Consider the following 12,461-nt stretch of genomic DNA (forward strand, 5'->3'; position numbering starts at 1 on the left):
GGCCGAGCGTCTCATTTCATTTCTGGATGACCTCTATGGAAGGGTTGTGTCAGGTGAGGAAAGGGTTGCAGAGAGGCGAAATCGGCCAACGTTTGAAATTGTATTACCGCTCCCGTGCAGTCACAGTGGTTTGCCAGGATGGTGTCACTTTTCCTCCCACCTTACTCTCCATTCCTCAACCCCATAGAGGAATTATTTTTCCACTGTAAGTGTTAGTGTGAGGGTATTAATGTGTGGGTGTGAGTGTTTTATTGTGTGTGTGTGTTAGTGTGAGGGTGTTAGTGTGAGGGTGTTAGTGTGAGTGTGTTTGTGTGAGTGTGTTTGTGTGAGTGTTAATGTGAGTGTGTTTGTGTGAGTGTTAATGTGAGTGTGTTTGTGTGAGTGTTAATGTGAGTGTGTTTGTGTGAGTGTGTTTGTGTGTTAGTGCGAGTGTTAATGTGAGTGTGTTGGTGTAGGTATATTAGTGTGAGTGTTAGTGTGTGTTGTGTGTGTGTGTGTGTGTGTGTGTGTGTGTGTGTGTGTGTGTGTGTGTGTGTGTGTGTGTGTGTGTGTGTTAGTGGGAGTGTGTTAGTGTGTGTAAGTGTATGGGTGTGTGTGTGTGTGTGTGTGTGTGTGTGTGTGTGTGTGTGTGTGTGTGTGTGTGTGTGTGTGTGTGTGTGTGTGTGTGTGTGTGTTAGTGTGTGTAAGTGTGTGGGTGTTAGTGTGAGTGTTTTGGTGTGTTAGTGTGAGCGTGTTAGTGTGTGTGTGTGTGTGTGTGTGTGTGTGTGTGTGTGTGTGTGTGTGTGTGTGTGTGTGTGTGTGTGTGTGTGTGTGTGTGTGTGTGTGTGTGTGTGTGTGGGTGTTAGTGGGAGTGTTTTAGTGTGTTAGTGTGAGTGTGTTAGTGTGTGAGTGTGTGTGTGTGTGTGTGTGTGTGTGTGTGTGTGTGTGTGTGTGTGTGTGTGTGTGTGTGTGTGTGTGTGTGTTGTGTGTGTTTTTAGTGTGTGTAAGTGTGTGGGTGTTAGTGTGAGTGTTTTGGTGTGTTAGTGTGAGCGTGTTAGTGTGTGTGTGTGTGTGTGTGTGTGTGTGTGTGTGTGTGTAAGTGTGTGGGTGTTAGTGGGAGTGTTTTAGTGTGTTAGTGTGAGTGTGTTAGTGTGTGAGTGTGTGTGTAAGTGTGTGTGTGTGTGTGTGTGTGTGTGAGTGTGTGTGTGTGAGTGTGTGTGTGTGTGTGTGTGTGTGTGTGTAAGTGTGTGTGTGTGTGTGTGTGTGAGTGTGTGTGTGTGTGTAAGTGTGTGGGTGTTAGTGGGAGTGTTTTAGTGTGTTAGTGTGAGTGTGTTAGTGTGTGAGTGTGTGTGTAAGTGTGTGTGTGTGTGTGTGTGTGAGTGTGTGTGTGTGTGTAAGTGTGTGGGTGTTAGTGGGAGTGTTTTAGTGTGTTAGTGTGAGTGTGTTAGTGTGTGAGTGTGTGTGTGTTAGTGGGAGTGTTTTAGTGTGTTAGTGTGAGTGTGTTAGTGTGTGAGTGTGTGTGTGTGTGTGTGTGTGTGTGGGTGTTAGTGTGAGTGTGTGGGTGTTAGTGGGAGTGTTTTAGTGTGTTAGTGTGAGTGTGTTAGTGTGTGAGTGTGTGTGTGTTCAAGAGTGTCAATGTAGGTGGATATCCATGTAAACACGGCTGAAGAGTGACTGGTAGCAGGAATATATAAATACTTATGGTAATATACTAATAGTAATTGCAATTAATAATCAATGAACAGCAGCGTAGTGGTGGTAATAAATCAAATCAAATTAATAATAATTTGAACCTGCAGTGTAGGTGTGAGGGGTAAAAGTAGTTATTAGCCATTTAACAGTCTTATAGCCAGAAGCTGTTTAGGAGTCTGTTTGTCTGAGCCTTGACGCACCGGTATTGCCTGCCGGACGGGAGCATGGGAGAACAGTCCTCCCTCCAAGGAGCACCAACAGGTTCATCCAGTACTGTAGTGTCCCCTGGCCCCTCTGTGTTTTTCCATGAGTTACTGTCCTGTACAACTGACAGGTCCTGCTCTTTGTTACCGCAGTGATTAGGGGATGACAGGTGCCCTCGTCTAGCATCAAGGACAGGTGTGTGTATACCGTAGCTGTGGACAGCACAGTGGAAACTGTGTGTGTGTGTGTGTGTGAAATAATACAGTTCCTCCTTAGTCTGTGTCTTCCTTACAGGACACATACAGTATGTACAGTTATTTCCACTTTAGTTTATTTGGTACATATTTTCTTAACCATATTTCTTGAAATGCGTTGTTGGTTAATGGCATTAGTAAGCGTTTCACAGTAAGATCTACACCTGTTGTATTCAGCACATGTGACAGATACAATTGGATTTGATTTGACTATGGGGGACACACTATAAAAACGATTGCCAGTAAATAGAACCCACTAAATCAGTACATCTAAACTCTTGGAGATGAGTTATTTTCAGTTTCAATAGATGTTTGATGAAGATTCATGGCCAGAGCCCCATTTCATTGTAATGCCCAGTTGACTCCCATTATAACCAGTCTATTATATGAAAGACTCATGTTAATACATCCAAATAAGTGGCTGATGTATGGCCACACACACACACACACACACACACACACACACACACACACACACACACACACACACACACACACACACACACACACACACACACACACACACACACACACACACACACACGCATGTACAGACATACACACACAGGCGATCACGCATGCACACATACACACACACGCACACATTCACAACATTATGACGATGGATTAAGGGTCCTAGCTGAGCCAGGCAGACTGGTCAATGTGAAATCAATATCACCTACGCATTATTAGCCCACACATTATTCAGCAGAAAATACAACACCACACAGAGAGAGAGAAGGCTAAGGTCGGGTCTACACTTGACACCAACATGCGACTTATGCTATCAGAATACAAAGATCGCATTGAAAGGACGGGTCTAGACGCACAAAAGTGGTCTGATTGTGTTCAGATCTGGCTGATCACAGGTGGTAGGGATGCATTGTGTGTGGATTGCCTCTCAATCTGGATACAATCGGGCTACCGAAAGCCCATACAGTGGGCAAAGTCATCAACACTTCTCCCACAAGTACAAAAAACGGTTGTTTTGGGACCGGGATGCAACTTTTCATTATAAAGTTTGGGGAAATATGTTCATAACGTGTTTGCTGGCTAGCTAATATTTATATACATTTTGGGGGATTTGGCTAGAGTTCTGCTCACAAGTATGCTATGCTTTTAGCATCACTTGCTAGCTTGCTGGCTAGTTACAGAGGTTACCTGTCTAGTTAGCAACAGCAGTTAGCAACTGCCAACAGTTGTTGTGTTATGATTGTATTTAGCCTATTCAACCGTTTGTAGAATGCATACTGGCATTTGAATATAACACAAGAAAAGGAAATCCGGACACACTGTGGACACGGTAGACACATTTAAATGTGGTTGTAGACGCATGACACGTTCAGAATTCCATGATCCAAACTCTATGATCAGAATACTAAAGCTGCATGTACTGTCAAGTCTCGACACGGCCTTATAGTCATCAGCAGAAAGCACTGCCTGGAGGCTTACACATACTGCTGGAACACATTCACTCCAAACAAACTTGTAGACTATGGTGCCAGCTACAGGAGTAGTAAGGGCTGTTCAAATGCATGGTGTGCACAGTAGATGATGATTCCGGTGATGTCTTTACTTTAGTTGTTATTAATGATGATGAAGATATATATTTTCTATATGGTGTATTTTGAGCGTAATGGTGTATTTAATGATTATGCTCACAATAATGATGTCTGCTTTGATATTTTTTTTTTTGTTAATGACATTGTTTTAACAATGGTGTTGATGCATGCATATTTAAAATGATGCTGATGATGTTTCAGCTATACTAATGGAGTTGTCGACTCACTTCCTAAAAGTGGGAATTCCATGGATGGATCGCCCCTGTGACACTCCTGACCCCTGGCTGTGTCCGGAGAGCAGACTGTCCGTCTCAAACTGGAACGTTCCCTCCGGGTCACCCGGGATGTCCAGGAATTCTCCGTCACTCCAAACCCCCACAGTCCCATCCATCGTCGTGTACTTGATGTATATGGTAACACTGGCCTGGAATGGAAGCGTCAACCAATGAAAATGAGGCAAAACAAACTAGAAACACACTATGGTCAGACAGTAAATTAACAACAACTAATAAAGGCTTCATCGAGCATTCACAAGGTCATCATTAGCAATACATAGATGCTCCACAAATCATTCATAATCAATTTCATATTGCTTAAATTAAATGGTACTATAAAAGTGGCAGTGAAAGAGGTAGCCAAGGTCCGTTGCTCTAATCTTTTCTTGTTTCGTTACGTGACATGCATGCCTCAGGATTGGGGCATCCACGATTAGTTACCCTCTCTGCTGGTATGTAAGTCAATGGGCGAGAGAGAGGGAAACACACTAGGGGTAACTCAACCCAACTCTCCCCTAGCCATTGCTCCACGACAGGGTGGGTAACACATCGCCAAACTGTCCCCATAGGGGACATCGGTAGTTAAAGAGACTGAAAATGTTCATAATGACGTCTTTAATTAAACTGGAACAAAGAATCCATTCTTGGTTGAAATTAAACTAAAATTGACTTCCGGCTTTCTTGACAAGTGAATATGGGGGAAAAAAGTGTGACAACTGTAAAATTGTGAGACAGAATCTGCCTACAATTTCTGTAAAACAATTGTTGTAAAGCTCAATATTGGTTGACAGAGACAGTTGTGGTCACTTGTGGCACAAAGATACATTTGGTTTGACAGTAAGTGCTTAGATTGATCTGAACAGGAAGATGCAGAGACAGAGCAATTTTTCTTTCTCGTCTTCTGGGGACTAATACACCTCCCTGGACAGTCAACTGATCTTTATTACAACCCAAGCAATTTGTTACATTTCTCTCACTCTCCTTTTCTCTCTTTCCCTCTTTCTCTCACTCCCTATCTCTGCCCTGTGACTGCAGAGCCAGTGAAGTTGAGGCGTTACCATCGTATCCCCGCATCATTCAACAGGACGCGGTAAATAAAAACACCTCTGTTCAGGTTCAACACAGATGAGACTCTGGGCCGGCTGTGTTCATCTACTCTCCCTCGTCAGGGACAGAGAGGTGTGCAGAGGGGCTGAGAGCTGTGTGTGTGTGAACATGCCCAAGGCCATTCTGACTCATTGTGTGTGACATCATCTCTATGGAGCCATTTCCTGGCTGCGTCATGAAAAGTTGCAGATATCAGCTTTGTTTACTAGCAGTGGATACGACCACATGCAACTTCAAATGCCGCTTGTGCAAGTAAACAAACACGTAATCAGATGATTATCGTCTACAACATCGCTATTGTAACAGCCGTCGTCGGTGGAAGAAGGTGAGGACCAAGGTGCAGCATGGTAAGTGTTCGTGATTTTTAATATAATCAAAACTAAACAAAATAACAACTAAGAAGAACGAACAAACAAAACAGTCCTGTATAGATGACACACAAAACAGAAAATGATCACCCACAAAACATAATAGAAAACAGTCTACCTAAGTATGGTTCTCAATCAGGGACAACGATTGACAGCTGCCTCTGATTGAGAACCATACCAGGCCAAACACAGAAATAACAAATCATAGAAAAACTAACATAGACAACCCACCCAACTCACGCCCTGACCATACTAAAACAAAGACACAACAAAAGAACGTGACAGCTATGTCATCAGAGGATTGATTACCTAAATGTTAGCTAGCCAGCGAGGCTAGGTAAAATATCACAACTAGAGCTAGATAAAGACAGAAAAATAAAATACTTGTTGAACATAATTATAGCCATCAGTCCTGCGTGTTTTCATGGTTATCACTCATTCCCTGTTAAGTTTGTTAAGGTCCCAACATCAGTGTTAGATATTGTTAGCTATTGGTGCCGGGATAAGCTCTCACACAGTCTCTCTCTGTTTCTCTGTCCTCCTCTCTATATCTCTATATCCCTTGCTCCCATTATCTCACACTTTCTCTTTTTCATTCTCTCATATACATACTGTTTCTTACTTTATACAGTGCATTCGGAAAGTATTCAAACCCCTTGACTTTTTCCTAATTTTGTTACATTACAGCCTTATTCTAAAATTGATTAAATGTTTTTTTTCCCTCATCAATCTACACACAATACCCCATAATGATGAGGCAAAAACAGGTATTTAGAAAGTTTAGCAAATGTATTAAAAATTAAAAACTGAAATATCACATTTACAGTGCCTTGCGAAAGTATTTGGCCCCCTTGAAGTTTACGACCTTTTGCCACATTTCAGGCTTCAAACATAAAGATATAAAACTGTATTTTTTTGTGAAGAATCAACAACAAGTGGGACACAATCATGAAGTGGAACGACATTTATTGGATATTTCAAACTTTTTTAACAAATCAAAAACTGAAAAATTGGGCGTGCAAAATTATTCAGCCCCCTTAAGTTAATACTTTGTAGCGCCACCTTTTTCTGCGATTACAGCTGTAAGTCGCTTGGGGTATGTCTCTATCAGTTTTGCACATCGAGAGACTGACATTTTTTCCCATTCCTCCTTGCAAAACAGCTCGAGCTCAGTGAGGTTGGATGGAGAGCATTTGTGAACAGCAGTTTTCAGTTCTTTCCACAGATTCTCGATTGGATTCAGGTCTGGACTTTGACTTGGCCATTCTAACACCTGGATATGTTTATTTTTGAACCATTACATTGTAGATTTTGCTTTATGTTTTGGATCATTGTCTTGTTGGAAGACAAGTCTCCGTCCCAGTCTCAGGTCTTTGGCAGACTCCATCAGGTTTTCTTCCAGAATGGTCATGTATTTGGCTCCATCCATCTTCCCATCAATTTTAACCATCTTCCCTGTCCCTGCTGAAGAAAAGCAGGCCCAAACCATAATGCTGCCACCACCATGTTTGACAGTGGGTATGGTGTGTTCAGGGTGATGAGCTGTGTTGCTTTTACGCCAAACATAACGTTTTGCATTGTTGCTAAAAAGTTCAATTTTGGTTTCATCTGACCAGAGCACCTTCTTCCACATGTTTGGTGTGTCTCCCAGTTGGCATGTGGCAAACGTTAAATGACACTTTTTATGGATATCTTTAAGAAATGGCTTTCTTCTTGCCACTCTTCCATAAAGGCCGGATTTGTGCAATATACGACTGATTGTTGTCCTATGGACAGAGTCTCCCACCTCAGCTGTAGATCTCTGCAGTTCATCCAGAGTGATCATGGGCCTCTTGGCTGCATCTCTGATCAGTCTTCTCCTTGTATGAGCTGAAAGTTTAGAGGGACGGCCAGGTCTTGGTAGATTTGCAGTGGTCTGATACTCCTTCCATTTCAATATTATCGCTTGCACAGTGCTCCTTAGGATGTTTAAAGCTTGGGAAATATTTTGTATCCAAATCCGGCTTTAAACTTCTTCACAACAGTATCTCGGACCTGCCTGGTGTGTTCCTTGTTCTTCATGATGCTCTCTACGCTTTTAACGGACCTCTGAGACTATCACAGTGCAGGTGCATTTATACGGAGACTTGATTACACACAGGTGGATTGTATTTATCATCATTAGTCATTTAGGTCAACATTGGATCATTCAGAGATCCTCACTGAACCTCTGGAGAGAGTTTGCTGCACTGAAAGTAAAGGGGCTGAATAATTTTGCACGCCCAATTTTTCAGTTTTTGATTTGTTTAAAAAAGTTTGAAATATCCAATAAATGTCGTTCCACTTCATGATTGTGTCCCACTTGTTGTTGATTCTTCACAAAAAAATACAGTTTCATATCTTTATGTTTGAAGCCTGAAATGTGGCAAAAGGTCACAAAGTTCAAGGGGGCCGAATACTTTTGCAAGGCACTGTACATATGCACTCAGACCATTTACTCAGTACTTTGTTGAAGCACCTTTGGCAGCGATTACAGTCTTGATTCTTCTTGGGTATGACGCTACAAACTTGCCAGCTCTGTCAGGTTTGATGGGGAGCGTCGCTGCAGTGCTATTTTCAGTCCCTCCAGAGATGTTCAATCGGGTTCAAGTCCGGGCTCTGGTTGGGCCACTCAAGGACAATCAGAGACTTGTCCCGAAGCCACTCCTGCGTTGTCTTGGCCGCATGCTTGGCCGTGTGCTTATTGGAAGGTGAAGAACCTTTGCCCCAGTCTGAAGTCCTGAGAGCTCTGCAGCAGGTTTTCATCAAGGATCTTTCTGTACTTTGCTCTGTTCATTTTTCCCTCGATCCTGACTAGTCTCCCAGTCCCTGCCACTGAAAAACATCCTCACAGCATGATGCTGCCACTATCGTGCTTAACCGTAGGGAGGGTGCAAGGTTTCCTCCTGACATGACGCTTGGCATTCAATCCAAAGAGTTCAATCTTGGTTTCATCAGACCAGAGAATCTTGTTTCTCATGGCCCGAGTCCTTTAGGTGCCTTTTGGAAAACTCCAAACGGGCTGTAATGTCCCTTTTACTGAGGAGTGGCTTCAGCCTGGCCACTCTACCATAAAGGCCAGATTGGTGGAACGCTGCAGAGATGGTTGTCCTTCTGGAAGATTCTCCCAGTTCCACAGAGGTTCTCTGTGCTCTGTCAATATGACCATCGGGTTATTGGTCTCCTCCCTGACCAGGCCCTTCTCGCTCGATTGCTCAGTTTTGGCCGGGCGGCCAGCTCTAGAAAGAGTCTTGGTGGTTCCAAACTTCTTGTATTTAAGAATGATGGGAGGCCAATGTGTTCTTGTGGACCTTCAATGCTACAGACATTTTTTGTTACCCTTCCCCAGTTCTGTACCTTGACACAATCCTGTCTCTGAGCTCTATGGACAATTTCTTTGACCTCATGGCTTAGTTTTTGCACCTGAGCTCAATTTCAGGTCTGATAGCAAAGGGTCAGAAAATGTTATTTGTAAACATTTCTAAAAATGTGTTTTGCTTTGTCATTATGGGTTATTATGTGCAGATTGATGAGGAAAAAATATAATTTAATCAATTTTAGAACAAGGCTATTAAGTAACAAAATGTGGAAAAAGGGAAGGGGTCTGAATACTTTCCAAATACACTGTATGTGGCTGTTGGATCAATACTCACCTGAGGTCAATAAAATACTTATCTTTTTGGCTGTGTTCGGTATATACTGTATGATGTCCATAGATCAGTATGGAGGATTCTCATTCTTATGGCTATGGATATCTAAACTGATCATGGACCAGTGTTGGGAATTACCCTGATGGCGGTGTTGTTGTCGTCGATGAGTGTGTCTGTCACCTCTAGCTGGCCCTCCTCTGCCACCTTCTGTAGAACCATCTTGAAGGTTCCAATGACTCTGGAACAACAGAACCACAATAACCATGATCAACCACTGTTTCACAGAAGAGCAGAATATTCCTGATTCAGTGGGTTTTGGCATAGAACTGTGCCTTGGCTAAAAACACTGGTATTTTTATGTGATTGTTCAGAGATAAGACATCAAGTAGGCCACATTTGCATTTTAGCTGGGTTTGCTAGGTTCCATTGAATTAGGTTGATAGTGTTGTCCTTGCACAGCTCAGTCTGTCTCTGTATCTATCTCTCTTTTTTCACTGTCTTCCTTGACTATCTGACATTCCCATATGTGTGTGTGCCTGTGTGTATGTGTATGAGCGTGTAGGCATAGTGATGGGAACTGACAGGCAGGCCGCTACAACAACTAACCAGTAAAGAGGAGAAGATGGAGAAATAGACTCTTATTAGAACAACAGAGAGAGAGCTACAGACACGGACCCAGATACAGACGCACACAAACACTGAATAAAGGGTAACACACCCTATTTGCTCTATACACTTTCACTTTCTCTATTCCGATACTGATATTGTCACTTTTCCCTGTGATCTCATGCCTGTTCCTCTCTCAGAGAATATTAAACTGCAAAAATTCAAACCCAGCCAGGTCGCTCAAGATCCACTGCGAAATTAGACGTCCGATCATGTAAGCAGGATGTCAGGAGAACTTCAAAACCATCCTCTAGGGACAACGGTGAGCACTATTACAATTATTTTGTCTTGAGATTTGCTAGGGTGTTGTGGACGGGCGTAAACTGCCAGCTCCGGCTCCGAGGGTCGCGTGTTCAATCCCAGTGCAAACCTTAACCCCTAAACTATTCAGAATTAATGCCTGAATTTTAACTTTCAAAATGTTACGTTCATGGACAAGGGATTGGACGCCTGATTTTGCGGTAAGACAGTCAGAGCTTGTTGTCAAACCAGCAGGTCTGTTCTCGACAAGCACACACACAGACACACACAATATCCTCTGCCCAGCCCCATCACCCATCCTCCAGTGAGTACTTGTTGAAGTTAAGTAGCAACCAACTCTATCCCCATTCCAACACCTGACAGTTATTTCCTTACAATATTGTCGGGGGAAACTCATTAGCTGCTATCGCTGCCCTGAGGAAAAACAACTTTAACAAAGTGTCTAAGAAAACGTAGGTGATTTATTTCTTTAGCATATCAACTTTAGAGTGCTGTTAACTTCCTGTCCTTTAGCAAAGTTGCTGCCTAGAAAAACAACATTTTAGCAAAATTGCTGCCTAGAAAAACAACATTTTATTATTTTCAATTGTTTTTGACCCCCCCAAAAAGCCAAAGGCTGCAAATGACTTTATTGGGTGATAAGCCTATCTCAATTCTCATTCTCTGACATTCCATAGTTTCCCAATGTACCAGACTGCATACAGAAATATGGGTTACACTCTATGACCAACAAGAACAGTATAAAGGATTCATTAAGCCTTCATAGAGCATTTATAAGGCCTTCATATGTGCTTCACAAATCATTTACAAGCAAATGTAATTTGAATTTGCTGTTTGTTAAAAGTGGGAGCGAAACCTGGTACTATTTGTATTCAGTCAGAGAATTATAAAGGTGTAAATAATTGATATAGTTTCCCCCGGACAATATTGTAGCAGAGCAATCAATCACACACCACACAAAGACCCAGTATACTACTACTATATCCATACACACACACACACACACACACACACACACACACACACACACACACACACACACACACACACACACACACACACACACACACACACACACACACACACACACACACACACACACACATTAATCCACTGGGAGCCCAACTACACGTAATATAAACCAACCACAGTCAATAGTATCACACTCTGTCACACACACACACACACACACACACACACACACACACACTGGAGGAGGTTGAGGGGGGTATTTCTCCTAAGGGATGGTCAGTAACAGTGAGAGGCCTGGGGATTTTGAGAAGTGACAGGGAGGAAGCAAATTTGGGCCATTAGGATAAGTGTGGGTGTGTGTGTGTGAGAGAGAGAGTAAGAGAGAGGCTATTTGGTGGCTTTACTAAAATACCAATCACAAACCACCATTGTGTTCATCACTCTAAATTCTCTGTATCCACTTTTCTTTCACTAACCAATCTCTCTTACATGGTTGCATCCAGTTCTAACTTTTCAACTTTGTACAACTAGTTGCAAGCCTCAGCCAATCAAAGCAAAATACTTTTGTCACATGATCCATTCGAAGTTTCAGAATTCGAACCCGTTGTCATGTCAACAAAGCTGTCTGTCACTGTCAATGTGCATAAAGGTTGACAGAAGAGACATTAGCAGAATGGGAGATATCTACCATTTGGCATCATGGCTAGTCAAATGAACATGATTTGGCAGTCAATAAATGCAATTATTGAAATGAACCCAAACCTTTCCCTGACCAGTTTCAACTGAAATTGTTCACCCTGAACTGTGCTAATTAGCTAGCTAACATTAGCTTAATTTCTTGCTATCATGGTTAGCTCGTTGCTAGCTAGTCATGTTGGTGTTTGCAATGTCATTTTGGCTAGCTAGCTAAATTGTACAGACTGCATTTTGTCTATATCCATGCTGTTACAATAACCAAACAGTTGGACAAACAAATAATTGGTGAAACCACGATGTAATGCAGCAGCTCAACATGGGGGGGAGTGCAGAATAAATAAATAAAAATATGACAGAAGCAGCCTCAATCTGATTTGCTGTTGCAAGCTATTTTTGTTGTTGCGTCATGTAACAGCAAAGTTGCTTGAGATGATGTCACTTGCAACCTGGAACTGCAACTAAAAGTGTGTGAAAGTTGCTTCATGCAATTCTAGCCTGACTCTCTCTTGCTTTCCACCCTTTCCCTCCCTTTGCCTCCCTTTTTCACCACCACCCATGTCTCTCTCTCAATTCAAATCAAATTCAATTTCAATTTAAGGGCTTTATTGGCATTGGAAACATATGTTAACATTGCCAAAGCAAGTGAAGTAGATAATAAAAAACAAAGTGAAATAAACAATAAAAATGAACAGTATCATTACATTCACAAAAGTTCAAAAATAATAAAGACATTTCGAATGTCATATTATGTTCAAAT

General features: G+C 42.2%; 1 protein-coding gene across 1 annotated transcript in view; it reads right to left on the bottom strand.

The window, feature by feature from the left end:
* LOC135505729 (otoferlin-like) overlaps window positions 1-12,461 on the bottom strand; it is a 141,205-nt gene that overhangs the window by 68,477 nt on the left and 60,267 nt on the right. Inside the window, exons 4-5 of the mRNA XM_064924804.1 lie at window positions 9,248-9,347; window positions 3,919-4,115 (exon numbers count right to left, since the gene is read on the bottom strand). Coding sequence (XP_064780876.1) covers window positions 3,919-4,115; window positions 9,248-9,347 — 297 coding nt within the window. The remainder of the gene's footprint in view (window positions 1-3,918; window positions 4,116-9,247; window positions 9,348-12,461) is intronic.

Source organism: Oncorhynchus masou, chromosome 19 (genome assembly GCF_036934945.1).
Source record: "Oncorhynchus masou masou isolate Uvic2021 chromosome 19, UVic_Omas_1.1, whole genome shotgun sequence".
NCBI lineage: Eukaryota > Metazoa > Chordata > Actinopteri > Salmoniformes > Salmonidae > Oncorhynchus > Oncorhynchus masou.